General features: G+C 39.0%; 5 protein-coding genes across 10 annotated transcripts; 3 read left to right on the top strand and 2 right to left on the bottom strand.

Annotated features, from left to right (window-relative positions):
• Positions 1 to 502: 502 nt before the first annotated feature.
• On the top strand, positions 503 to 9,416 carry LOC113738019 (uncharacterized). 4 transcript variants are annotated; one of them, XM_027265167.2, is made up of 14 exons: positions 503 to 845; positions 1,057 to 1,169; positions 1,491 to 1,587; positions 1,682 to 1,806; positions 2,243 to 2,783; positions 2,858 to 3,043; positions 4,208 to 4,501; positions 4,806 to 4,958; positions 5,371 to 5,525; positions 6,039 to 6,144; positions 6,246 to 7,154; positions 8,083 to 8,164; positions 8,456 to 8,812; positions 9,070 to 9,416. In XM_027265167.2, exons 1-14 carry the CDS (start codon positions 741 to 743, stop codon positions 9,261 to 9,263), a joined length of 3,417 nt encoding a protein of 1,138 aa, XP_027120968.1. In that variant the 5' UTR covers positions 503 to 740; the 3' UTR covers positions 9,264 to 9,416. The 4 variants fall into 4 exon arrangements, with proteins under 4 accessions (XP_027120968.1, XP_027120969.1, XP_071940222.1 ...); XM_027265168.2 differs by having other exon boundaries at positions 8,456 to 8,871; positions 9,070 to 9,286; XM_072084121.1 differs by having other exon boundaries at positions 637 to 845; positions 1,283 to 1,587.
• A 257-nt stretch (positions 9,417 to 9,673) lies between these two features.
• Positions 9,674 to 13,191, bottom strand: LOC113738020 (small ribosomal subunit protein bS1c-like). The gene is made up of 7 exons (XM_027265169.2): positions 12,712 to 13,191; positions 11,658 to 11,933; positions 11,358 to 11,438; positions 10,702 to 10,983; positions 10,516 to 10,626; positions 10,118 to 10,204; positions 9,674 to 9,957 (listed from the first exon to the last, which is right to left on the bottom strand). The coding sequence occupies exons 1-7, from the start codon at positions 13,054 to 13,056 to the stop codon at positions 9,850 to 9,852; spliced, it is 1,290 nt and encodes a 429-aa protein (XP_027120970.1). The 5' UTR covers positions 13,057 to 13,191; the 3' UTR covers positions 9,674 to 9,849.
• Positions 13,192 to 13,498: 307 nt separating this feature from the next.
• Positions 13,499 to 18,980, top strand: LOC113738017 (galactinol synthase 2-like). 3 transcript variants are annotated; one of them, XM_072084120.1, is made up of 5 exons: positions 13,499 to 13,761; positions 16,238 to 16,567; positions 17,470 to 17,790; positions 18,065 to 18,199; positions 18,408 to 18,980. In XM_072084120.1, exons 2-5 carry the CDS (start codon positions 16,244 to 16,246, stop codon positions 18,651 to 18,653), a joined length of 1,026 nt encoding a protein of 341 aa, XP_071940221.1. In that variant the 5' UTR covers positions 13,499 to 13,761; positions 16,238 to 16,243; the 3' UTR covers positions 18,654 to 18,980. The 3 variants fall into 3 exon arrangements, with proteins under 3 accessions (XP_071940221.1, XP_071940220.1, XP_027120966.1); XM_072084119.1 differs by lacking the exon at positions 13,499 to 13,761 and adding an exon at positions 15,457 to 15,486; XM_027265165.2 differs by lacking the exon at positions 13,499 to 13,761 and adding an exon at positions 15,809 to 15,926.
• A 314-nt stretch (positions 18,981 to 19,294) lies between these two features.
• LOC113738018 (stress-response A/B barrel domain-containing protein HS1-like) lies at positions 19,295 to 20,703 on the top strand. Its single transcript, XM_027265166.2, has 2 exons — positions 19,295 to 19,660; positions 20,249 to 20,703. The coding sequence occupies exons 1-2, from the start codon at positions 19,521 to 19,523 to the stop codon at positions 20,436 to 20,438; spliced, it is 330 nt and encodes a 109-aa protein (XP_027120967.1). The 5' UTR covers positions 19,295 to 19,520; the 3' UTR covers positions 20,439 to 20,703.
• Positions 20,704 to 22,137: 1,434 nt separating this feature from the next.
• On the bottom strand, positions 22,138 to 25,553 carry LOC113738016 (dihydrolipoyl dehydrogenase 1, mitochondrial-like). Its single transcript, XM_027265164.2, has 2 exons — positions 25,017 to 25,553; positions 22,138 to 23,612 (listed from the first exon to the last, which is right to left on the bottom strand). The coding sequence occupies exons 1-2, from the start codon at positions 25,281 to 25,283 to the stop codon at positions 22,362 to 22,364; spliced, it is 1,518 nt and encodes a 505-aa protein (XP_027120965.1). The 5' UTR covers positions 25,284 to 25,553; the 3' UTR covers positions 22,138 to 22,361.
• Positions 25,554 to 26,247: the final 694 nt, after the last annotated feature.

Genomic DNA, 26,247 nt, shown 5'->3' with positions numbered 1-26,247 from the left:
ATAATGTACGCTAGAATCATTACCGGTTCGTGCAAATCCCAAATTAAAAGTCTATTAATTTACTTGTCCAAGTTGTTGCAAAACGGTCTCCAAATTTTTTGTTTTATTGAACGTGCATGCATGAGCATGAATCAAGTGAGAGTGGTGGACGAGGAGCCTAAACTCCCATGTTTTTACCAGCTGCTGGGACTCGATGCATAAAGCTGGAGAAGGACATCAAAGAGCAGCTAAGGAAAATGAAGACGTCCTCAAAATCAATCACGAGTTTGTAATTGGTATGCAAATAAGAGGATCTGCAATAATCGACTTCGAGGCGCTCGCTGGCCTCCTATAATAATTCCTTAAATTATAATAACGGAGTGAAATTACGGCAAACAAACAAGAGTAGAGTAGGCCAATGTTCGAATGTGACATCACAACTTTTTTATTTATGGAGAAAAAAAGAGAGTCCGAAAAAAAGAAAAAGAAAAAGAAAAAGTCGGGTTTGGAATTTGGATGGTTTGTCCGTGGGAAAAAGGAAACAGCGCCTTCAGGCTTCAACTCCGTCTTCGTCTTCTCTGATGTATCTCGAGTCGAGTCGAGTGTCATTAAATTAATTAAAGAGTATAAAAAATAAACAAAATCACTCCTCCCCCCAAATTCAGAGCTCATATTTTTCTCTCGAACCTAAGAGTCCTCCGCCACTAACCGATTAAATTTGTCGTAAGTAATCCATCTTTAGCTTTGAAGCTCCAAAAGAAATGGTGAAGGTACGAATGAACACGGCCGATGTGGCCGCCGAGGTCAAGTGCATGCGCCGACTAATCGGCATGCGGTGTTCCAATGTCTATGACCTCTCCCCCAAGGTACCTGCTTCTTCTTCTTCTTCTTCTTTTCTCTCCAAATTTTGCACCTTAATTGGAGTGTTCATTGCTTTAGGAGCTGATTATTTCTAATATAATTGAGTGAGTGATTGTGTTTTTCAAAAAATTCTTTTGATGATTTTGCTGAAGATTTGAGTGTGCGTATCTGCAGTTTTATTTATTTATTTATTATAACGAATGTTGTGTGTGGCAGACGTATGTGTTTAAGCTGATGAATAGCAGTGGAGTAACAGAATCAGGGGAGAGTGAGAAGGTGTTGTTGTTGATGGAAAGCGGAGTCAGATTGCATACCACTGCTTATCTTAGGTAACAAACCAATTCCTTCCTATCTCTTAATGTTTCATTTGTTTCTTTTGCTGTTGCTGTGATAGGAATAAAAATGCATAGTGAAGGTTGAAGATTATATTCAAATGGTGCAGGTTGGGTTCAGTTAAACTAAGTTCTAAGTATTTCGTTCGTCTGTGCTTTGAGTCTGGCTGAGTTGCTTCACCGCTGCTCGATATTTTGCATAATATGATATAAAGGAACTAAAATAAACACGAGGCCAAAGATCAAAGCTTGATTAGCAAACGTTGTGCAGTGTTCGTTCCCAACTTTAGTTATTTGTTGCTGGTAATGATTTTCTAGGGACAAAAGCAATACGCCATCAGGATTTACGCTAAAATTGAGGAAGCATATAAGGACCAGGAGGCTTGAGGATGTACGGCAACTTGGTTATGATAGGGTATGGATTTAAATTTGTAAAAATTCTCTTTTGGGGTCTTTTTGGATTTTGTTTGGCTTTTGTTATTGATCATGAGCTTTTGCTCCGTGCTTAGATTGTTCTATTCCAATTTGGACTTGGTGCCAATGCGCACTATGTAATATTGGAACTCTATGCCCAAGGAAATATTCTCCTTACAGATTCTCAGTTCATGGTCATGACACTTCTGCGATCACACAGGTACCCAGTTCTATCTTCTGCCCTTGTTTTCTTTCCCTGCTGCACTTCTTTTCTCCTGATGTTGAATCTTTGTACATGTTGTTGACCTTTTATATTTAATTTTGTATGCCTACAAGTACCTGCCTTTTTATTTGATCAATTCGTTTGTGCATTCCTCTCCTTGTTCGTGATTATGAAAAATATATTTGAGTTTCAATCAAGTCAAACAGTAAGGATCTTTCTTGCAAACAATAATTTTCTAACTAAGAATTAATTCTGGCTTTTTGATGTGCTTTTGAACATCTAGAGTTATTAATCTAATGACTAGCTTTCGATTGGAGGCAGTGCTTTTTAAGCTGTCTTTTCTCACAAAACATTTATGTCAAATTCAGTTCTATTGTAGTTTTCTTGTCTTTATTTTAGGACAATTAAGTAATAACAACTTAGGCTATTACAGAGATGATGATAAAGGTTTAGCAATCATGTCGCGCCATCGCTATCCGGTTGAAGTATGTCGAATTTTTGAACGGACTAGCACTGAAAAGCTGCAGGCAGCCCTAACACGTTCAATGGAACCTGCTGGAACTGAATCTGTGGATGGGAGTGAACAGGTAAACAATGCTTCTGATGTATGCCAAGGGATAGAGAGTGACCGCAAAATGGCAAATTGTAGGGAGTCTAACAAAAAGGTTAATGATGGAGCTCGTTCCAAGCATCCTACCTTAAAGGTTGTTCTTGGCGAGGCTTTGGGCTATGGACCAGCATTGTTGGAACATATTATTCTAGACGCTGGTCTTATACCGAATACAAAAGTTGCTAAGAATTTCAAATTAGAAGATGATACTCTACAGCTGGTGGTGGGTGCTGTTTCCAAGTTTGAAGATTGGCTAGAGGACATTATATCAGGTGATAAAATCCCTGAAGGTTTCATATTGATGCAGCAAAAGAATACGGGGAAGAGGGACGTCACCTTTTCAACTACTGGAAGTTCTGGACAGGTTTTTTCCCTTTCCCATTATGAAATATATGTTCTTGTATGGAAATCCCGATGGTATAATTTACTTTATTACAGATCTACGATGAATTCTGCCCTTTGTTGCTGAACCAATTCAAGTTGAGGGATTGCAAAAGTTTTGAGACCTTTGATGCTGCATTAGATGAATTCTACAGTAAAATAGAAAGTCAGCGTGTTGAACAACAGCAAAAAGCTAAAGAGAGCTCTGCAATGCAGAAGCTGACCAAGATCCGTAATGATCAGGTTTTTTTTTTTTTTTTTTTTTTAAATTTTTACTGCATTTTGGAGCATAAGCTTTCTTTAATCCACTACAAAGTGTTTTTTCATGTCATGGGAAACATGTCAATATGAATCCCAAAGTGAGGGTTTCTCATTAAAGTTTATTCATTTTATGTTGTGCTGGCACCCTAATTTATTTCACAATGCCCATAAGGTGGAGTTTTTTAAACATAAGAGGTGAAGTAGTATACTCTTTTATTACTGTCAACTTTTGCATATCAGCTAAAAACGGAATGAAGTGAATGAAAGAAAGGGCAGATAAGCAATGAATAAAATCTCTTTACCTGATAAAACTGAAAGTTACCAGAATTTGAGATTGTTGTGGTATTTAATGAATTTTGGCTTGTACTATGTGATTTTTGGGAAGTGTCTATACTTGCTCTAGGTTTGTTATGTAATATGTGATTTTTGGGAAGTGTCTACTCTAGGTTTGTTACTTATTACCATCTGTGCACCTCAAAACATTGTGGTATTGAGTTTTTGTGTTTGGTGTGTGACTTGGAAAATATCTGTGGATGTGTTAAGTTTGATCCTATGCACCTCATCTAAAGCTGGAGATAGTTCCCCATTGATACCTGCGTTTAAGGTTGGGGGATTTTAAAATTTCCTAGATGTGAAAGAGTTTATTTGGTAGTTTCCTTCCTTTTTTGGCAGTTCTTGTGCACCAAGTAATCTGTTATTGTGAAGGGGAAATGACTAAATGTTCTTCTGATTAGACTTGGTTGATACTATTTGATTAGTTTTGGCTGGTTGTATTGATCTTCTTGTTTATTACCATACCTGATCTTTTTTGGTGACCATGGTTCGATGCAAATGTGTAGTAGGGTTGGTTAGGCAGTTGCAATTTGTAATTGGTTCGTCTAAGATTTTATTTTATTGTTTTTTCAGTTTGGTAATTGGCTGTTCTCTGTTAATACAACTTTATTTTGGACAATGAATAACCAAAGATAGTATAAGAAATCTAGACAAGAGGCAAAAGTTCTTACTACGACCTGACACTTTTTCTGCGGTTACTTCTTTCTTTAGTTATATATGGATTGAGAATCCACAATAGTGCTAATAGTTGTTCAAAGTTTTTGAGTTGAATCTGACCTTGTTGCCTGTAATTTTCAAATGAATATTCTGCAGGAAAATCGGGTACTTTCATTGAAGAAAGAAGTTGAACATTGCATTAAAATGGCAGAGCTTATAGAATATAACTTGGAAGATGTTGATGCAGCCATATTAGCTGTCCGTGTTGCTCTTGCAAATGGTATGAGTTGGGAGGATCTGGCTCACATGGTGAAAGAGGAGAAAAAATCTGGAAACCCTGTAGCCAGCGTCATTGATAAGCTCCATCTAGAAAGAAATTGCATGACATTGCTGCTCAGTAACAATCTTGATGAAATGGATGATGATGAAAAGACACAACCTGTGGACAAGGTATGGCTTCAGCTTCTAATATTTAGCTGTTACTCTTTTTTACTTGTTATGTGGGAGACATAAGATCATTTTTCCTTAAAGAATAGTATTGAATCATGATCACTTAAGAAAATCAATAGTTATCAGCTGTATGAAAATCTGTTACTGCTCAAGTGATTGAGTCTCATTCTTTTGGGTACCATAGTCTTCAGATTTGATAGTCGATAGAACAATTAAAGGAAAATGGTAAAGTACAGGAAAATCAAAAGTAGAAATTATTGCCCAAATGGAACTAATAATGCATGCCCCCAACCTCCCTATCTAGGTAGAAGTTGATCTGGCACTCTCAGCCCATGCAAATGCTCGGAGGTGGTATGATATGAAGAAGAGGCAAGAGAGCAAACAGGAAAAAACTGTAACTGCTCATGAAAAAGCTTTTAAGGCTGCTGAGAGAAAGACTCGCCTTCAGCTTTCTCAGGTAGAGGAATCTCTAAATGATTTAACTTTTTCATAGCAAATTTGTGCTGTAAAACTTCCTAGTAAGTTTCTACCCTTTGCCTTGGTCCTTTGTTGTTCTAAGTTATGCATCTTTTGATGATCAATATTCACATTGTGTTGCATAATTTATATTAAAGCTGCTGATATCTTGTTACTTTATTGTATCTCACTCGTCTAGCATTGATTTTAGTTATTATTCTCTGTGTTTGGGTAAGCTGTGACTACTTTGATTGCATCTGGAACAACATGTGGATTTTTGAGATAAATTGGGAATATATGTAGATTATGTTGATACCTGTTGACAACATATCAAGCCTTTTGTCTGAATGAATATATTGGGTTATGTGGTACCTATTTAGAAGAGTCTAATTCTTTCCTTCTTCTATTTGCAGGAAAAAACTGTTGCAGCAATTACACATATGCGCAAGGTTCACTGGTTTGAGAAGTTTAATTGGTTCATTAGCAGTGAAAATTATCTTATTATTAGTGGGCGGGATGCCCAACAAAATGAGTTGATAGTAAAGCGCTACATGTCTAAAGGAGACCTGTAAGTAAATCTCACCTTACATTAAGTTAGCTAACCGAACTTTTAGTTTGCTCATGTCATACCAAATAAATAACCATTTGAGATCATTGCCATGATTGCTATTCAGTAGAGTTACTTTTCATCTTTTACCGGTAACATTGGCCTGTTTAATGTGTTTTTATGGTCCAACAAAGCTTTTCTTATTCCTTAGTAAAGTGCAGTCCCCAATGGGTTTCTTTATTGGACAGACATAATACATGTGATACAGATGATTTTCTTTCTTGCAAATTTTACTTTGACACTATCAAGAATTATTTTTAATTTGCATTTGCTTTTATTAGTTTAAAAGGTTTTTTTTTGTGTGTTTTTTCTTTGTGGTTTTTTGGGAGGAGGGGGGAGGGGCACAAGTTTTTACACCTTTCCATGTTGGTTAATGTTTGAGATTTTCCCACCTTGAGACCTTTTGAGGTTACTCCCATTTCCTTTTCTGCATTCTGATACAAGTTCCTTGGATTTGGATGATTAATGAGATAGGTATGTACATGCGGATCTTCACGGAGCTTCCAGTACTGTGATCAAGAACCACAAGCCTGAATATCCTGTACCCCCGCTCACTTTGAACCAAGCAGGATGTTTCACCGTGAGTGGTCTATTCTCATCTGTCTATCTACTGATTGTTCTGTGAATATTCATTTGTCTCTATAGATTTGATGATAACTTTGCAGCATATGAGTGATGCAGGTTTGCCACAGCCAAGCATGGGACTCAAAGATAGTTACAAGTGCTTGGTGGGTCTATCCTCACCAGGTCAGTAAAACTGCTCCTACTGGGGAATATCTGACAGCTGGAAGTTTCATGATCCGTGGAAAGAAGAATTTTCTTCCTCCTCACCCTCTCATTATGGGCTTTGGAGTGTTATTTCGCTTAGATGAAAGTTCTTTGGGGGCTCACTTAAATGAAAGGAGAGTAAGAGGTGAAGAAGAAGAGATAAATGACGTTGAACAAAGCGAGTCTTTTGGAGAAATCTCTGAATCCGAGTCAGAGAAAGCAGTCTCTGATGAAAAGCTTGCTTCCAAATTGCAGAGCATTCCGGTTTCATCAGAAGACAAATTAATGCTAGTGGACATACCTTCTGCAGCTAACTCTAGTGATGGGATTAATGTATTGGGTGATCATGCTGATAGCAATTTGCATAACAATTTTCTTAATAATAATGATGCTGTATCTGTATCTGCCGAGAATTCCTTTCCTTCTGTCTCACCGCAGCTGGAGGATCTTATTGATAGAGCTCTTGAGCTTGGATCTGCAAAAATTTATGGTGGTACTCAAACTACTTCTGTGGAATCAGTGGATGAGCATGATCATAAAGCAACAGAAGCAACAGGGAGAGACAAACCATATATATCTAAAGCACAAAGAAAGATACTCAAGAAAGGACAAAAAGATACTATTGGTACAACCATAAATAATGGAAAAGGAGAGGCTGAGGGAAATCATAATTCTGCAAGACAACTTGAGAAAAATGTTGAAACTTCAAAGATCAGTGGTGGAAAGATCAGCCGAGGGCAGAGGAGTAAGCTTAAGAAGATGAAGGAAAAGTATGCCGACCAGGATGAGGAGGAGCGGAGCATCAGAATGGCTTTATTGGCCGTAAGTAGTGAGAATATAACAGTTATACTTAGTTTTCTTTCAAAACCATTTCTTTCTCAGAATTGTTTTTCTGCTTACAAAATTTTTGTGCAATATCAATTACTTGGTATCAGGGAACTTTTGCCAAGTAATTAAGAGGTTAAAAACATGAGGATGATAAGCATAGTGACTTGGTTCTTGATTGCCAATAGAGATGCAGATATGGGCATGAGCACACTTGTAAATAAGCATTTACGTGACAAGGGGCAGAATAATGGACTTCAATGTCAACAATTCTTTGCTCTTAAAAGCTCATAGAATAGCTTAATAAACCAGCCATAGTTTCTAAAATAGGTGTCAGAGAAGAGGATAAACTATTGTGAAAACTGTAATCTTCCTTGTTTAGACTTCACTGATGTGTTCTGATATGAGAAAACCAATAAAATCATACCAAGAATCTTTTCTTTTGCTGTAAGCATGAAGTGATAATAATTATTGGACCTAATGTGGTAAAGATTTGATAATGGATGCTATCACTCTGCCAGCAGTACGCTGTTTGTCAATTGGGTTTTCTTTTTAGTCTTTAATGGGTCTGCTATTCAAGCTACTTCAGTATTTGACAGCACTATCTTAACCGATGATATTCCCCTTCTTCTGCAACTTGCTCGCTGTTTTATGGTCACTATTATTCATTTCACTTGCTTCACTTTTTGGTATGCCTCTCATGATTTGAAAAAAAAAAAAAAAGGAGGCAAAATAGAAAATTCTTGATCACAGCCATGAAATCATGATCCTTGGTTGACGTCAGATGCAACTTCCTGGGTAGAGATCTCAGCATCCTGATATGATATTTTTCTTTTCATTACAGCTCGTAAAGAAACGGTGTAATATTTCTCTTTCATGATAAAATTTCAGTTACAGAAATGATGACCATCTCTTGAAATTTCAGGCTTCTGGGAAGGTGCACAAAAATAATGAAGTTGTACATGATAAAGAGACCACAATGAGTACTGAAGAAATACCTGTTACTGGTACGTGATTCGAAGATGAGGTGACCAAAGACATTAATTATCTCAATTGTCTTTATTTGTTGTATGGTTTTTCCCAACATGGACCTTCAAATAATTAATCCTTACCTTCATTTGTATGGAAGATAGGAAACATGACAAGTTTGTAAAGCATAGATGGGACTATTATTTTGATGGGTGTTAATTAAGTGCTGTGAGCCTGTGTGCAATATGCATATGCTGATTTCCTAATCCTTTGGTTTTGGAGAATGCTGTGTCACTAATCCTTTGGTTCCGGTATTGGCTTGTTTGCAGGTTTTGAAAATGCTCCAAGGGTGTGTTTTAAATGTAAAAAGCCAGGTCATTTATCCCGGGACTGTCGTGAATACCCTGATGGTGTACAGAGTACTCCAGATGGTTTGGAGGAAAAGTCTCGTGCGAATTTGAACTATGCTGCTAACACTGTGGACAGGATAACGATGGAGGAAGATGATATTCATGAAATAGGGGAAGAAGAGAAAGGGAAACTAATTGATGTGGACTACTTGACTGGAAATCCAATGCCAAATGATGTTCTGTTGTATGCTGTTCCTGTCTGTGGTCCATATAGTGCTCTGCAGTCGTACAAATATCGTGTGAAGTTGGTTCCTGGACCAGTAAAGAAAGGAAAAGGTGCTGCTTTTTTAACTAAAAAGTGTTGTTGTCCTTGAATCAGGCCTTAGCACTTGCTAGTTAAGTATTTCCTGCCCAGGCTGAACACGTTTTTTGTCGAGTCTTTTCTCTCGTATATCAACTATTTTCATTCTTATATGCAGCAAGTACTAGTGAATCAGTTTTGACTTTGTGTAGGCACTGATCTTGGTAGTTGCTTAAAGTTAATGGAGTTAGATATTCTGGAGGAAAATTGATTTTCTTGTGTTTCTCTGCAGCTGCAAAAACAGCCATGAATTTGTTTAGTCACATGCCTGAGGCAATAAACAGAGAGAAGGAATTGATGAAGGCATGCACAGAACCTGAGCTTGTTGCTGCAATCATTGGTAACGTAAAAGTGACAGCTGCAGGGCTAACTCAAATGCGGCAGAAGCAAAAGAAAAGCAAGAAATCTAGTAAAGCACAAAGTTAGGTTTGTATGATATTTTGCCCAAATTAGTCTCAAGTCTTCCTGTCAATATTGTAGGACACCACTTTGCTTTGTCAACCCTTGGCTGCTCCTCGTGGCAATGTAAGAGGTATAAATTGAGCTTGATGAGTATCCGCAAAAGATCTGTTTGGCGAATGTTTATTTCTCTCCGTGAACTCTTCAATATGCTCTTGCTACATTTTATTATTTCGGAACTGAAGCTTGCCAAATGATTTGAACTGATGGAGAATTTTATTTTCCATCAACCTATACATCTGTATTTTCTTTCGTTTTTTTTTTTCTTTAAATTTTGTTTCCGCATAAAAAATCCTTGCTTGCCGTACCCCTCTTTCATGCATGTTGTTAAAGTGGAAACGGCAAGAGGAAGCAAAAATAATTGACATTTCATGACGGGACTCGAAAACTTAGTGTTCCTCATTTACTTCTTTGTTATTTCTTGTGTGATGAACATTTGACATATGATATCCACCAAATAAAAGAATAATTACGCGCGAGGAGGTAATACAAAGTCGAGCGGGTGGGTACACTTGTATGCATGTTGTATAAATAAAGCTACGAGATGTGTAAATCATGATGAATCATCGGCGGGAGGGATATCACTCAAATCCAGACCCTCTGCAGGCAAGTCGGAGGTTAGCGGTCCTAAGATCCCATCAGAGCTCAAAGTCAGTCCGCTCTGCCAGATGAACAACAGCAACATAGAAAAAGAAATGCAGAGTGCATTAGTAAAACTTTCTATGCCAGCACCAATTTACTTGCTTTGTGCATTTGTTATTACTTGACAACGGACGAAAAAGAATTCCAGGGGAAGGGGATTTGGCTACCAAACAAATTACCTCTGGTTGGAATCTGAGCATATCAGCACGAGCCATTGCTTCTGCTTGTGCAATTCTCTGCCTGAATGTTTGAGCCATTTCCTCAGCCTGTGAAAACGTAATCACCATCAGTTTTTTCTTTGTTGATGCCTATTATTATTTTTCATAGCTCTCCCCGTGATGATTGCTTCATTAACTTTAGCTAATATATGACACGTACAGTACAACCCAGCTCTTTAGTCACATTAGAGAAGTATAAATTTATAACCCTTTCATCTACAGAACGAATATACTTAAAAAAAAAAAGAAGAAGAAATACAAATTTACTCGATCTTAGTATTTTTGTGTTACTTTCTTTATTTTGAGAAGTATACGATGCCAAATTTCAGAACATCTAGCTATAACAAATAACGCATTACCTTCTCAAAGACAAGCTTAGGATTACGAATCATGTCACCAGGAGTAGGCTCCAGCTTCTTTGTAGACAGGCTCACTCTGCCTCTCTCGCGATCATGGCTTAGTATCATCACCTAGAACACAACACCTTACTGCAAATTGCTTACAAAAAGAAACCACAAACAGATAAAAAAAATATCTATATGTACCTTTAGAGTGTCACCAGGCTGAAGGACTGTTGCAATGTCTGAGACTCGATCGTGACTTATCTGACTGACATGTAGAAGGCCATTGATCCCGCCTATGTCAATAAAAGCACCATAAGGTTTCAAGCTCTGAACAGTTCCAAGAACCACAGAGCCAATTCCAAGCTGCGCTTGACTGTCAGCCATGGCCTTACGATTGCTGAGGATGAGCCTCGACTGTTCTTCATCAACCTCTACAAACTTAAGTGGAAACTCCTTCTCAAGAAGCTCCTCTGCAGTTGATTTCTGATAGATTAATCACGTAAATCTTATGTCAATATCTGCTTAAATTGTTTCAGCAGATACATCCTACCTCTATTTCTTTCTCATCTTATCTTTTTATACTGCCAAGTTGAGGAAACATGGTGAGCAGATGAGGAAAATCTTAAAAACTGTTTTATATTATCTAATGCATTATATCTCCAGTAATTTATAGTTACAAGACAACTTTAGTGGCAAGGTTGGAAATCTAAGAGGAAGCGGACATTCTCTAATCTTCAGGAGCCACCTGACTCGCAATAGATGCATATACAATATTCTGTATAGCATTCTCCTAGATCTTTTTCTTTCATTTCAAAATGAAGTTAGTAAAATAAGGCATGCCTAAGCGAGAAACTAACCGTTGATATTTGCGAGAAGGGAACAAACCCAACAAGGCCTTCAACCAATGCCACTACTCCACCTTTATTCGCACCAGTTACCTGCCAATGTATACGACAGAACGAAAGTTACAAGTTGTATTACTACTGAGAAAAGCAAATGCTTCTATTAGCTGATTTTATTGACGACTACGAGCTATCACGATAGGGAATACTAAATGCAGTTTCGAAACAGAAAAACGGCAAAGGATAGAGGAATCCCAACAAATAACACACAAGTTATAAACCTAAGTATAGCAGCTTTTGGTGCAGAAAACCTACCTTACCCTTGACAACAACATCTTCAGCTTGAAGCTGTCTACATCTTTCCCATGCTAGCTCGTACTGGATAGCACGCAGGCTCAGTATCAAACTGTCATCAGCTTCAACCTCACCAATGACTTCAAATTCCTCACAAAGACCGGGCACTATGCCAGCTTCTTCTACACTCTTTATCCTGTAAATTGATGCCTGGTTCACAGGCAAGTAGGCTGATGATTTTGCAGTAATGTCAACAAGGGCTCCATTTGCATCTACAGCAAAAACTGTTCCTTTGACCTGGAAAGAAGCATTTGGTTGAAGTTTAGCAACTGCAACGACTAAAGCATCAGCCGAGAAAAAAACACAGTTTTATCTCTCTCCCATCCATCATCCAAGAACCGTAATTTTACAAATTAAAAGGGAATGCATCTGATCGCAACTCTAGATATCTCTAATAACCGTATTAGTGTATCTGATAGCCTGACCCTGAGCTAAAAAAAAAAAAAAAAAGACATCTCCAACTTTGAAAAATCGATCCACAATATAAGTACCCCTTTTGGACTCAGTTACCAACCAATATCCATTTTATAATGATTTTTTCCCCACTTCTCATGGCCAAGTTTACCTCCTTCCCATTGTTCAATGGATATCCAGTCTCTAATACCACAAATCAACGCACGTTCTGCATTCACCGACAGGAAAACACAACCAACAAGGCTATTTCTAATAAGATTACTCTAGCTGACCTCATCAATCCAAACCAAACATAGCATTTTCCATCTACAACCGGAAACAAGACTCTTACTACGCATGCCGAGCTACGATATAAATGCATTTGTACGCCAACTTTACAAAACCAAAATGCAGGGAAAAAAACCTCTTCTCCCCAGAGTCGATGAGCAACTGACCCCGCAAATTCCCAAATTAACAACAACACAAGTATCCAATCTTTAACGAGTCAAATCACACAAGAATCAGAATTACACAAGCTCAACCCCATTCAACTAAAACATACAGAAAATACAACAAGGAGAATATAGAAAGGGGAAAAAAAAAGGAGGATAAGAGGCTTTACCCTGCTACCAATTTCAGAATCGAAGTCGAACTTATCAAGGGCAGCGTGGAAGTTTTCGAGCGTAAAGGCGACACCTTCCATAGGGGCAGTGCGGCACCTGTCGTAGGCGTCTTCAAAAATTTCTTTGAGCTTCATCCGCTCTCTGGTCTGTGCGTTGGAGACAGCCACTGGTCCGGCAGCTGCTGCTACAACTAGTACTCGTCCTCTTCTGGGCTGCTGCTGGTGGTGGTTCTGTTTGGGTGAGACGAGACAATGGGTAGAGCAGCGGTTGTTTGAATTAGTGTTGAGGCTCGTGGAGAGCGGCGGGCGTTTCAGCCCACCAAAATGTTGAGCCAAAGATGCCATCTTTACTCTTCTTTTTTTTTTTCTTTCTCTTTGGGGGGTTTAACAGGCACAAAATCAAAATACACACACTCGCAAGCGGAGTGGTGAGTATGTTTTTGTTGTTCAAGACTGGCTTTTCTATAGGGAGTTTGATTGGAGGTGGAGGTGGAGGTCAAATATGGATAGGGGAAGTCAAATAATAATTAATTATTTACTCCAACCATTCATCTTTTTAGTTTGTTTGTATGAAGTGTGGGCTCGAGAGATAGAAGCATTAGGCCCATCTAGTTCTGAAATGGTATTGGGCCATTGAAGAAAGAAATGGCCACCACACATGCTGTGATCAATTTTGGTGGGCTTCTTAGCGAAGACAAATGTTGAAACTTTCCAATGGAGGGCTTAGAAATTCTTTTTTAATGTAGTAATTTGCAGAAAGAAACTGAGGGAGATCAAGAATACTATTCGATAGGAAGGAAACAGGGGCCTGGGGGCGTTCAGGTTCAGTGACTTTCGGCGCTGTGTGTTTCTGTGAAGAAAGGGGTTGGTGTCGGGGCAAATTTGTGTTTAAGCTGACTGAGCTGAGCTGAGACAACAGACCAAAGCTAATTTACGAGAAAGAGTTAATTGAGCGAGCTCGAAATGGAGATTTCTTCCTTCCATATCAGGGGCCGCCCATAAATCTTGAATGAGGAGGGCATACTGAGGGTTGGTTAATACACTGAGACGGTACTAGCTTTCAACTTTCTTTCTGTATATCATCATCATAAATTTTCTTGTGATTTTTTTTTTTTACACAGCACAGCACAGCACACAATCTTTGTATTGTGAAGTTTTCGTTTGCCTGCAGATTCTGGAAATTTGGAATGCTTTGCTTTACCTTTGGTCACCAAGCTGGCCTGTACACGTTTGTTAATTCCGGAGAAAATGAAAGTGGAATCCGACTGACTTTCTTTGATGATTAAAAGAAATGCATTTTGATTCCCCAGCGTCGGCGTGGCACGCTCCTTTTCATGTTCATCATCATGCACACCACCACAACCAACCATCCATCCATCCATCCATCCATCTCAATTCTCAAACCAAATTCATCACCACCCTCACCCTCTCTTGACAGATCATACCCGTGTGGAAGTGGAACATGATATTCTGCTCTGATTAAAGGGCGTCTTTTCTTTTCTTTCTGATCTCCAAATAAATTTTCAAACTCAAATTTGCTCCAGAATTTCACAAACTGGGTTTTTTTTTTTTTTTAATCAGTTTTGCGTTCCCAATTACTTTTTGATATTCCGCGAGCTATGAATTCACATTTTTAATATCCAGACTAAGTAAAGAGTGAAGCAATGATCATGAACTTAAAAAAAGCCAGACATGCATATGCGGCAGCACTGGAGACTTAAAAAGTGCTGCACTAAATTTGACAAAAGAAGAACCTTTATGATTAGGACGACCAAACTCATTTGCATGGGTAGGAGAACTTTGGTGGCATGCCTGCATGTATACAGTCGTATAGATTAGTGATAATTTCATAAACCTCCTTGAGGTTTTTAATATATAACTTCATCTAATTCCCTTGATATTTCAAAAATATCAATGATCAAAATTTTGAAAGAATAACCCAAAAGGACCCTCATAAAAAACCTTCTTATAAAATTCTTTAAAGGAAATATGGAACAATACACAAAATCTCAAACCCACTCTCTCAACCCTCATCTCTATTATTTTAAACTTTTCATATTCCCACATATCACCATGACCACCACCATCATCACCTCCTAAATTCTAAAACTTCAATCTAAGTTACAAAAGAAAAAAAAATCAGCACTATTAAACTCAAAAAATTTCACTAACTGCATTAATATAGCATCCTATCTCTCAAAATATTGATCAAGTACCAACACCAAGCCCCGTCCTTTTTTAAGCCTTCAACTTACATCTTATTCTATTCATCTCTGGGTCCTCGAAACAAAGTTACAATTCATTTGTAATATGTTAAATTTGTGTTTAGGACATAATTAGTTATTTCACGAGTGAATCTTGTTTTTGTTTCCATTAAATGTTTAATTGTGTGATGTATTCCTATACACAAGATTAGGAGCGTGTTGAAAATCTTAAAGGTACTAGGTGAAATTGTCAGAAACCTCGAGGGAAGTTTCTGAAAATATCCCTATAGATTATAAGTTATGCATGCAACAATGAGAAATTGAGTGGTGTCAATGGTAACATATAAATTCAATAATACACTCTGTGACAAGTTTGGTAACGTGCAGCAATTAGAGGACGCCTTCCACCTAATTAATCTACTGACTACAACAACCCCAAAAAGCAAAAAAGGGTTTGGATCCAAAAGGCAAAAGCAAGAAGAATATCCCAAGCCTTGACAAAAAGGTAGATTGAGAATCTATCAATCCGGTATTTCTCCTACAACCATGCCATGCCATGTGTTTGGAAAAGGTAATGTCGTTCCAAAAGAAAAGTGAGAATCTAGCAACGAAATCAGACACCAATCAAACTATTGATTAAGCAGTTTGGAAGGAACTAGATTAGGTGGAATATATGATGCGTACACGTACGAGATATAAAACATGAAGGGTTATGACTTAGTTTGCTTGCTTATCATGCAAAAACTGGAATCCAAGAACAGCCCGTATCAGCAAAAACTGGAATCCAAAAAGGGCAAGTAGCAGTATTCTATTCGGTAGCTTTAGTTAATTTAGTTTAGTTAACTAAAGGAGGAGAGAAAGATAGGAAATGATAGTTTATGTAATTGCTACCTTCCTCGTCCATATCCAAATGTAACAGCACTCTGAGATGAATTAACCGACAACAACAACGGAATCATCATCCTTCCGTAGAACACGTGTTAAACATGATCAAAATCTTTTCGGAAAAAGGTTTTTCAATCATACTTCCAGTTCCCAGTGCCCAGATTCTTTACTTTTTTGCATGAAAATGCAATCCCTGTAATATATTGCCCGCACGGAGCACGCATGTTTCATTATAAATACAGAAGCCCTCCACCAACTTCTGTGCATAACAAATTAATTCCATCCATCTTCTCTTCTTTTGCGATTTCCCAAAATTTTCCTTTTACCTTCTACAAAGCTCAATTTTCTTTTCTAAAAAAAAAAACAGAGAAAATAAAATTTGTTTCTCCTTCTCATTAGCCGTTTAATTTAGTCCAGTTTGCTGTATATTATTGCAGGGATCGATGGAAATGAACTTTGAAAAGGTTTCATCAGTATTGATGGAAAAGGAAGTGCAGCCAACTAAGAGGGCGTTTGTGACATTCTTGGCAGGAAGTGGAGATTATTGGAAAGGAGTTGTGGGATTAGCCAAGGGTTTAAGAAAGAGCAACACCGCTTACCCTCTGGTGGTAGCTGCGTTGCCTGATGTCCCAGAGGAACATCGCCAAATTCTAGAGTCTCAAGGCTGTGTAGTTCGGGAGATTGAGCCAGTATATCCCCCTGAAAATCAAACTCAATTTGCCATGGCATATTATGTCATCAACTACTCGAAACTTCGGATTTGGGAGGTTAGTGCCTGCTCTTCAATTAATTCTGTGAAGCATGCATCTCTTCTCACTTGCATGTAGTACTTCGATCTTGTTTGTACACTGTTTTTAGCATTTCTGTTGCTCCTTTTAATTAATTGGCACAAAGAAGTGTTATTTCTGATCATCCAATTCTGATTCTGAGCAGCATCTATGAAACGACTGTTGAGTCTTGCCACATAAACAAATGTACAGGAAGACATACACTACTTGTCTATTCTGGTCCAAGTTTACTGTGTTTGTACATACAATGGATCGATGTAGTTGCCTTGCCTTTGTTTTCGAGGTGGCGATGGTTTTCCTTTGTCGTTTGACTAGCCAAATTGTCAAACCAAAAGAGTCTTAGTTTGGTAAATCAACATCTCATTAGATTTTTAGTAGTATAATTAGTTCCCTTTTTTTCGTAATTAGGTTTATTCAGCTACCTACAGTTCCAACCATGAATTGACGAGTCGAAAAGGCTCCTATTTAAGCTCTTTCTTCATTGTTGTTTTATTTTCGCTCACTGCTTGATAATTCTCTCACTTTACCTTTGTCCTTGCTCATTTTCCCCACCTTCTTTCCAAAAAGGGAAAAAAAAAAGAAGAAAAGGTCCTACTCCAGAAGTACTTCTATCTTATAGGCACTGGTGGACGAGTCTCCTTAGGCCAAAATTCGTGTGTTTCAGCCTTCAATTGTCGTGCACGTTAATTGATTATCAAGTCTTGCCATGCACAAGGCTTCGAGAGCACTGCACTTTAACTTGATCAATGCTGATTCTAGCCAACAACTGCTGAAGTACTGTCTTTAAATAAAATCGGCCTAATAAAAATAGCTGGTAGTCCTAATTATAATGAGCAAGCAAGTAAATCTTACACACTAATTCATGATTAACGATGTTGCAGTTTGTAGAGTATAGCAAGATGATATACTTGGATGGGGACATTCAAGTTTTTGACAACATTGATCACTTGTTTGAGTATCCGGACGGGCAGTTTTATGCTGTTATGGACTGCTTTTGCGAAAAAACTTGGAGCAATACAATTCAGTACCAGATCGGTTATTGCCAACAATCCCCACAAAGGGTGCAGTGGCCAGAAGAGTTGGGAGCACCACCACCCTTGTATTTCAATGCCGGCATGTTCGTTTATGAACCAAATTTGTCCACTTATCACCGTCTTTTGGAAACCGTCAAGATCACTTCTCCAACTACATTCGCAGAACAGGTATGTGTGCTAGTACTGTGCGGGCACTGATTCTCAAGATTTAGCTTAGATTACCAAACTAGATAGATGCGATCGAGTACCAGTCCAACATGAGATGAATGAATAATGGAATGTAGAGGCTAGCTGGCTCTCAAAGTGAATGATGTCCAAATGAGCTATAGCCTTATAACTAGTAATGCAATTGGCGTCCCACACCACAAGTCGTTATACAAAGAAGCAAATCGATTCATTGTTGGTTTGCTGATGCCATCCATATTTTCATGTACACATGCAGGACTTTCTGAACATGTTCTTCAGGGACATTTATCGCCCGATTCCTCCGGTCTACAACCTGGTTTTGGCAATGCTGTGGCGACATCCCGAGAACATTGACCTTGACAGCGTCAAGGTTGTTCACTACTGTGCTGCGGTAAGTGGAGACTACAACTTGATTGCTATTTGCTAGTAGTCCAGTAGTAAACTACTACTATCTTTCTGTTTTGCTAACCTGAACTGCATGGTATGAAAAAGTGATCAGTTTTGAGAAAAGGTGTGTAAAAAAGAAACTTGAAATGATGTAGTATCAATACTTAGCCTGGGTTAATATTATTGAAATGATGAATTTTGGGTACGCACAGGGATCAAAGCCCTGGAGGTACACAGGGAAAGAAGAAAACATGCAGAGAGAAGACATAAAGATGCTGGTGGAGAAATGGTGGGATATATACGAAGATGAATCCCTGGACTACGTCAACATTGCTGATGCACCCTCCAAGATTAACAAGGAAGGTGGTGGAAATGATGATCAGAAAGAAAAAACAGTTGCAGCGCTTTCCGATGCTGCTGGCCTCGTTCACTATGCGACTGCTCCCTCGGCTGCCTAATGAATTTTGTCAGCCTTAAAACCAACTTATTTATTATTAGGGCACAAGTCTTCCTTCCAGATTTGATCTAGTCCCACTCCCATCCATCCAATAATGTGGCCTTAGCGATGATTACCACCAAGAAGTAGCAAGAGTAATCCTCTGAAGATATACAATAAATAAATCTTGGATTGTAATAATTAGTCTGCCCGTGGTATGATTGTACAATTGCACGTGGACTATATAATATATGTACTGTAATAGCCCAATAGTTAGGGAGAGAATCTGAAATAATTTCAACTGATGTACTGTATTACTTTGTATGGTATTCCAGCTGAACTTCTGCTACTGTACTACTAATGTAGGAGTAGTTTTTAATCACTCTACTCTAGTCAAGAGGCCGATGTCCTCTTCTTTTTTCTCAACAAAATCGTCTTCTGCTTTATAACAAAAGGGCAAAAAAGAAAGGCAAAAAATCTAAAAAAAAATAAACGCCCATTCCAATTTTCAACCCCTTGAGTACATATTAATTAATGGAGGTGTGCATATCAACTTATGGCTCAATCAAAACAGTCGACTTTGCTTTACTTAGAGTGGATGGAGTATGCCCCAGATGTTTTTCTTGTTAATTGCCATAAGTACGATGTTTTTCTAGAACGATTTTACGGAAAAGCAAACCCCAGCTGCTGGTTGGAGTTGAGGCAGCCCACACTCGTGAATACGTATATTGGTTGGTCACCAAACTTGAAAGGGCTTCCACCTAACCCCCGAAGCCCACCTCTGGAGTCTGGAGTGTTTTAGAAGTTCAGCTCATTAAAAGACTTCCATCCTTCCTTGCAGTAACGATTACAGAGCAGCTGTAGACGCAGACAGAGTTGAGCAGCGGAGATGGAGGAGGCCAAAGGTGAAGTGAGGCACGTACTCCTAGCCAAGTTCAAAGATGGGCTCTCAGAAGATGAGATTGACCAACTCATCAAGGGCTACGCCAATCTCGTCAATCTCATCCCACCTATGAAGTCTTTTTCATGGTACTGACTGACTACTTTCTCCCAATTAATCCATAGGCCCTCAATCTTTTCTTGTTTTCAGATTTCACTCGGTTTTTCTTCCCCAGAATCAAATCTTGCTGATTGTTTCAAGTTTTCCATCTTTCAATCATCATAGCGTTTTGTTACATGTGTATATATAAAGTCAAATCTTCGTTTTGTGGTGGATCGTAAGTTTATGTGAATTTGCTCGAATCTTGGAATGCTTATTTAGACCCTTTCCAGCTTGTGTTGTTACATCTGTTGTCTTAAAGTTACGATCTTGACTTATTTTTGAGCTTCAGGGTTCTGGCTATGGGGATTGCTTCTGCTTCTGCTATTGGCCATTATTCTTTTTTATTTTTTGTGGTGGGGGGTTGGGGGGGGGGGGGGGGGAGGGGGAAGGGGAACAACTCAACATCAAAATTTCATTTGTTCTTAATGCCATTTCTGTTTCTAGGAGTAGCTGCCATTTTAGTATATTTCAATTTGAATGTCAGAAAAGGGTCATTTTGGTATGACGAGTGAGTTTCATCTCATGCACAGTTGTACAGAATCTAAGATATCTTGCTATGGCTCCCTTTGTTGCAGGGGTAAGGATGTGAGCATTGAGAATTTGCACCAAGGCTTTACTCACATCTTTGAGTCCATCTTTGAGAGTACCGAAGGGATTGCTGAGTATATTGGTCATCCAGCTCATGTTGAATATGCTAATCTGTTGCTCCCTCAACTAGACAAAGTCCTTGTCATTGATTACAAACCTACAGTAGTCCATCTTTAAATATTTGGGCAGAAATCTTCTTCATTCAACACCCTACAAACTTTACTATGCATTCACTTGTATCAGAAGCTACTTGCTGTTGAATGATGCTCAAGCAGCTCACCTTTTCTTGGTACTGTTTAAGATAAGCACCTGTTTCTGCTTTGGTATACAGTTTCCTTGACCCAAAAAAAGAAAGGATAAACATTTGAATTATACTTCTTTTGGCTGGACTTGCGAACTAATATATGTTTTTAAATAAAATCACATGTTTTTCGGATCCTAAGAGATGTATGAATTCCCCATATTTGATTGGGTCCTTCGGTGGATACTGATTCTGTTTCTGTATATTCGTGGTGGCCAATAAAAGGAGTATGCAGATTGAGTAGGATCCTGAGGACGCATACTGCCTACTGTTTTTTGTTGCTCTACCAGTAACATAAGCTTATCTGACACTATTGTAATCGCATGCTAGAACTTGCTACAATATATCGTTCATCTTAGGATGAAGCAACTCGTGCTGTTACATTAATGTAGCTCTGGTTCGTCACTATAAAGGAAAATGTAATCCCAACCATATTCCCGAATTTCTTCAAGCTGAAATTTTCATTCGAAGCGGGCTCTTACATCTGATGGCAGTTCGAAAGTTTTCTTGCAGTCAACAGCATACGCAGAGACTGCTGTCCATCAAAAATACTAACTGGAAGATACTGCTCAGAATGCAAAAAAATCTCGTGGCTTGTCTTTGAGCACCCAGTGCATCAGAATAGTATTCAAAGCAGTCCAAAAATTGAGCCCTCAACTCTTGGATAAATGAGTGATAGCAATCTTCAATTTGGTTTCTGTGGTAATTAATAATGCCGAATCCACAGTTATGAAGTACAGCTGTGTGAGTTTGTCTGCTCTACTACGCGGATCAGATCCTAAAAAGCTTAAGCAAAATGCTGCTAGATTTTGGGATCGACGACAAACCACTGCATGAAAGGGCACTTGAGTCGGGCATGCAAGGAGAACAGCTGCAAGCAAAACAATTTATGTGCAACTTCTGCAAAGATAAGTTGAAATTACAAGGCAAATGGTACAAGGACATTTGGATTTTAAAAATGAGACTGATATGACGGTAATATTAAAGCATGAAATCATTTGTCCTCACACTTGACCTCCTTTGATCAAACAATATATAGTCATCAAAATAACATCACAAAAATTTTGGACCGTCAGACTATAATGTAGAGGTTGTTGTGGTCCTCTTAAGTTGATTATTCTTGAAATTCTCGTCACAAAGTTATAGGACCATCAAAGGCAGCTGCTGCTCTGCTCTCTAGGTTTTCATAATCACGCCTCCTGCAATAGTAGGGGTCATACACACGGCTGTACATAAACTGCTTGAACAGAAGCTACGGATCCCTCCTTGATCCATGTAATCCTTCCTTGCGTATACATATGTAGAGTGCAATAAGCAAGATTCAAAAGATTCCTGTAAGGCTCTCATCATCAGCTGTATTATGTCTTAAGGTGTGTGACAAGGTGGAGGTTTCAATCTCAAGTCTTGGCGGCTCTTGCAAATTAAGACTATCAAAATGTCGCTGCAGATTGTTCCTCCTTTATATGACACAACCAACATTAAGCAAAGGCTTCTACCTTCTGTACATAACACAATGAACAGTAACAAAACATCTACTCCAGGTAGCCGTGAAATTAGTGCAGAGTAACTCAGAAATGTTTAAATCCATGTCCACCTCTAGGTTATTTTGCATATCAACATGCGAAGAGGAAATATTCCCACTCGGTACTTCGATCCCAGATGAGGGAAGAGCAACAAGAAAAGTAGATATTTTTCAATCAAGTGATGTACTAAAGTAACAGGAAGGAATCAGAAAGCCTTTCCAAGTCATCATAATTCTCAGAGGGAAAATAAAGCAATAATAACAAGATATAAGGCATCTATATGTGAATGGGCTTGTCATATGTTGCCATGGCAGCTTCTTTAAGAGCCTCACTCATTGTGGGATGTGCATGGCAAGTACGAGCAATATCCTCACTTGCTGCCCCATACTGCAAAGCTAGCACAGCCTCGTGAATAAGCTCCCCAGCATTCGGTGACATTATATGGACACCCAATATCTTGTCAGTCTCCTTCTCTGCAAGTATCTTGACAATTCCCTCGGCATCATCAATTGCCTTGGCCCTGCTGTTTGCCATGAAAGGGAACTTTCCAACACAATATTGGACCCCGAGGGCCTTCACCTGCTCCTCAGTTTTTCCAACAGATGCCACCTCAGGGTGTGTATAAACAACTCCAGGAACCATATCATAATCCACGTGACCTTCCTTCCCTGCAATGAATTCCACACATGCAACACCATCCTCTTCTGCCTTGTGCGCCAACATTGGTCCTGGAATAACATCACCAATAGCGTATACCCCAGGGATATTTGTGGCAAATTTTTCGTTGACTAGGATCCGACCAGCCTTGTCAGTTTCAACACCTATCTTGTCCAATCCAAGTCCAGCAGTAAACGGAATTCTTCCTGCGGATACAAGGACAACATCAGCTTCAAGAGTGCTCTGTTTACCACCATCAGCTGACTCGAGCGTCAACTTCACTGTCTCCCCAGCAGTGTCAACTGATACAACCTTGGTTTTGAGCATAAATTTCATCTTCTGCTTCTCAAGGGCACGCTGGAATTGTTTGCGGATTTCGCCGTCCATGGTTGGAACAATATCAGGTGCAAATTCAACAACAGTTACCTCAGAGCCAAGACGCCCCCAAACAGAGCCCATTTCAAGGCCAATATACCCAGCTCCAATAACAACCAGTTTCTTGGGGACTTCTGACAAGGACAATGCACCAGTTGATGACACAATTCTCTTCTCATCAATGGCTACACCGGGTAGACCCTTGACATCAGAACCAGTGGCGATTATTATATTCTTCCCTTTCACAACAGTATTACCACCTTCAATGGTGTCAACAGAAACCTCCGAAGGGGAGAGAAATTTGCCATAACCCTTAACATAGTTGACTTTGTTCTTCTTGAACAGACCTTCAATACCTCGGGTCAAGTTCGACACAGCTTTATCTTTCTGGGCCAACATAGCTGGTAGATCAACTTCAACAGAAGAGAGTTTCACTCCATGACTGGCAAAAGAATGCTTGGCTTCATGGAACATGTGTGACGAATGAAGAAGTGCCTGTAAAACAAGGATAAATTTGCTAAAGTTCAGCAGCAAATCCAGAATAAGGTACCAGTTATGGCAGGTAAACTGCAAAACTGGTCAGCTATCTCAAAATTTAGCAAAATTATCAACCAGATGGGCAAGGGCGGAAAGTAAAGCAACATTTATGCTGTCAAAAATAGCCATGAGCGTGAGTCCGCTCGATGATTATTCAATTATTGTAAAGGATGGCCCTGCAATCATTTCGAGAAAAACAAATTTGAATTCAAAGACATGAATAGCAAATGAGATAATGTGAAAACCTAAAACACTCAGCGACAACCTTTGGAAATTTCCCATGTATTTCACAGGCAGAGACTTATAAGAATATTAAGACGATGAGTTTTTTTTTTTTTTTAAGTGGAATGCTAAGAAAGAGCCAAATCAGTAAGAATATAGATGCAGCTCAGATATCCTACCGAATCACAAGGTGATTATTACTGGAGGAAGAACTACCTCAAACCAATCAAGAACATCTAGATTGCCATGTTTCTCATAGATGAGCCTTAATAGGAGAATGCCTAATTTCCACCACATTGCACAAGCTAATTAGTTTAACAGCACGTACAATAAAAAATCATCGCAACAACATACAACACCCCTCTAAGATACAGTAACTTGTACGTTGCAAATGAAGTTGTGAATATGAAGAGCATACTTCGCCCTAGTGGCACCGAGAAAGCACAAAAGAAACGCTTTACACTCTATAATTGCACACTAATTATTACTGATATAAATCGTCAAGTGTATCTGCAATATAAGTTCGACCTTTCCCTTTTCCCTTTTCGGACATTTCAGCAATTTAATATCAGTTATTGCTTAGTTTGAAAAAAAATCAGAATCAGCAGTCAAGTCACATAGTGACATAGATAGTAATACTTGAGGTACACCCAAGGTGAATTGTTCTCTGAAATGCACAGGTTCATCGAAATCAAATTCAAAGTATTCAAAGCTCCATAAAAATTTCAGCAGTTCACCACCAACTTCAACCTCACTTAGGAAGAACTTAAAAGAAAAGAAAAGAAAAGAGAAAGAAAGAGCAGCTCAATTCGAAATTGCATTCATTAAATTAGAAAAAGAAAAGATATTATAACAACAGAAATAAATCAGAATTCACAGCCTCATCAATCTATCATAAGCTCAGCTAATCAAAATTCCCCCCCCCCCACCCACAAAAAAAGGAAAAACGAAAAAACAATTGAACGGTTGAAGAGACAAATAAATAACAAAAATAAATAGATTTGGTGGAATCCTATAAAAGTCTTTGAGAGAAAAAAAAACAAATGGAAAAAAGAAGAAGAAGCAGAAGCGATGTAAAGAAAGAGGGAGAGAGAAGAAACCCAAAAAAGGGGAAAACATAGGAGGAGGAGGAGGAGGTACCTTGGAAGGAATACAGCCGACGTTGAGACAGGTGCCGCCGAGAGAGCCACGTTTCTCGATGCAGGTGGTTTTGAGACCGAGCTGGGCAGCTTTGATGGCGGCGACATATCCGCCGGGTCCACCACCGATGACGACGACGTCGTTGTCATCAGAGGCGGAAGCGAAGCCTCTGGTGGTGAGAAAAAGAGAATAGCAGGACTTGATATTTTTGGGGGACAGAAAAGGCGAGGCGGCCTTTCGTCTGGCGATGCTGCTGGCCATTGCCATTTCTTGAACCGCGAATAATTTGAGGGCGGAGAGGAGGAGGAGAGGAGGAGGAGGATAGGCGGGATCCAATCTGGACCGGAGGAAAAGGCAAAAAAAAAAATACTCTTTTAACCAATTAACTAACAAACAGCCAAGGACGAGGAGAGGAGAGGAGAGGAGGATTGAAGGGCGGATCGGATCACTGGATCGGTGTAGGACTGGAGTAGGGCGCGCTGCCTGCTCCCTCTTTTTTGACCATTTTGTATTTTTTTTTCTTTTTTGTTTCCCTCTCTCCTCAATAGAAGACTAGTAGTGGTAGCATATTACTGGTGCATTTTCCCCAATGAGGTGAGCTGTGCGAGTTTAAAGTACTAATATGCCCATTCAATTCGTCCGTCCTCTTTGACTTTTGTTGGTTGGTATTTGTATCCAATTTGTCTAATAATTATGTCTAATGCGCAGTTAGTTGAACAAAAGCGCACTGAGTTAACAGAGGATCTTTAATCTATTTTCTTTTTCTTTTTTTCCTCTTCGGCTTCTAGCTAAGAGGACCTCTCTGTGTCAATTTTTTGTCAGTTAAATTGAAAAAGTGTGAGGACAAACAAATTAAAGTGCGGGTGGTAAAAAAGCACACAAACAATTTTTTTTTTTTTTTAAAAAATGTTCCTTTTCTTCTCCTCTTTATTCTTTTGTTTACTTCGGCTGCCGCCCAACGCGTACTCTCATTCCTTTTCTGATAGGCTGCTCGTGGCTGTTTGCTACTATTACGCACCATCCATCCATCTACATCCTCCGTCCTCATGGCCAGGAATTTGGGTCCTCACAAAAATTATCAGCCATCATTTGCTTGTGGATGGATGATATTTTATTATTCGCGGTACAGTACAGCAGCGTCCCCAATGCAATTTGTCCCAACCTATACCACTAACCAGCTTGCTTAAGACCCCAGCCCAGATACACACCATACCGTCCAGGGTCTTTCAGA

This window comes from Coffea arabica, chromosome 3e (assembly GCF_036785885.1).
Source record: "Coffea arabica cultivar ET-39 chromosome 3e, Coffea Arabica ET-39 HiFi, whole genome shotgun sequence".
NCBI lineage: Eukaryota > Viridiplantae > Streptophyta > Magnoliopsida > Gentianales > Rubiaceae > Coffea > Coffea arabica.
The sequence above is the reverse complement of the archived record's forward strand: the minus strand, read 5'-3'. Positions and strand labels throughout refer to the sequence as shown.

What these genes read in the sequence shown, in the direction of transcription:
- LOC113738019 (XM_027265167.2), top strand. Translation starts at nt 741, where the DNA reads ATGGTGAAGGTACGAATGAACACGGCCGATGTGGCCGCCGAGGTCAAG. An exon ending in CCAAGATCCGTAATGATCAG is followed by an intron (nt 3,044 to 4,207) that starts GTTTTTTTTTTT and finishes AATATTCTGCAG; the next exon opens with GAAAATCGGGTACTTTCATT. An exon ending in TACATGTCTAAAGGAGACCT is followed by an intron (nt 5,526 to 6,038) that starts GTAAGTAAATCT and finishes TTAATGAGATAG; the next exon opens with GTATGTACATGCGGATCTTC.
- LOC113738020 (XM_027265169.2), bottom strand. Translation starts at nt 13,056, where the DNA reads ATGGCATCTTTGGCTCAACATTTTGGTGGGCTGAAACGCCCGCCGCTC. An exon ending in AGCCTGGTGACACTCTAAAG is followed by an intron (nt 10,627 to 10,701) that starts GTACATATAGAT and finishes GTTGTGTTCTAG; the next exon opens with GTGATGATACTAAGCCATGA. An exon ending in CTAAGCTTGTCTTTGAGAAG is followed by an intron (nt 10,205 to 10,515) that starts GTAATGCGTTAT and finishes ACGTTTTCACAG; the next exon opens with GCTGAGGAAATGGCTCAAAC.
- LOC113738017 (XM_072084119.1), top strand. An exon ending in CGAAACTTCGGATTTGGGAG is followed by an intron (nt 16,568 to 17,469) that starts GTTAGTGCCTGC and finishes ACGATGTTGCAG; the next exon opens with TTTGTAGAGTATAGCAAGAT. An exon ending in TTGTTCACTACTGTGCTGCG is followed by an intron (nt 18,200 to 18,407) that starts GTAAGTGGAGAC and finishes GGGTACGCACAG; the next exon opens with GGATCAAAGCCCTGGAGGTA.
- LOC113738018 (XM_027265166.2), top strand. Translation starts at nt 19,521, where the DNA reads ATGGAGGAGGCCAAAGGTGAAGTGAGGCACGTACTCCTAGCCAAGTTC. An exon ending in CCTATGAAGTCTTTTTCATG is followed by an intron (nt 19,661 to 20,248) that starts GTACTGACTGAC and finishes CCTTTGTTGCAG; the next exon opens with GGGTAAGGATGTGAGCATTG.
- LOC113738016 (XM_027265164.2), bottom strand. Translation starts at nt 25,283, where the DNA reads ATGGCAATGGCCAGCAGCATCGCCAGACGAAAGGCCGCCTCGCCTTTT. An exon ending in TCGGCTGTATTCCTTCCAAG is followed by an intron (nt 23,613 to 25,016) that starts GTACCTCCTCCT and finishes CTTGTTTTACAG; the next exon opens with GCACTTCTTCATTCGTCACA.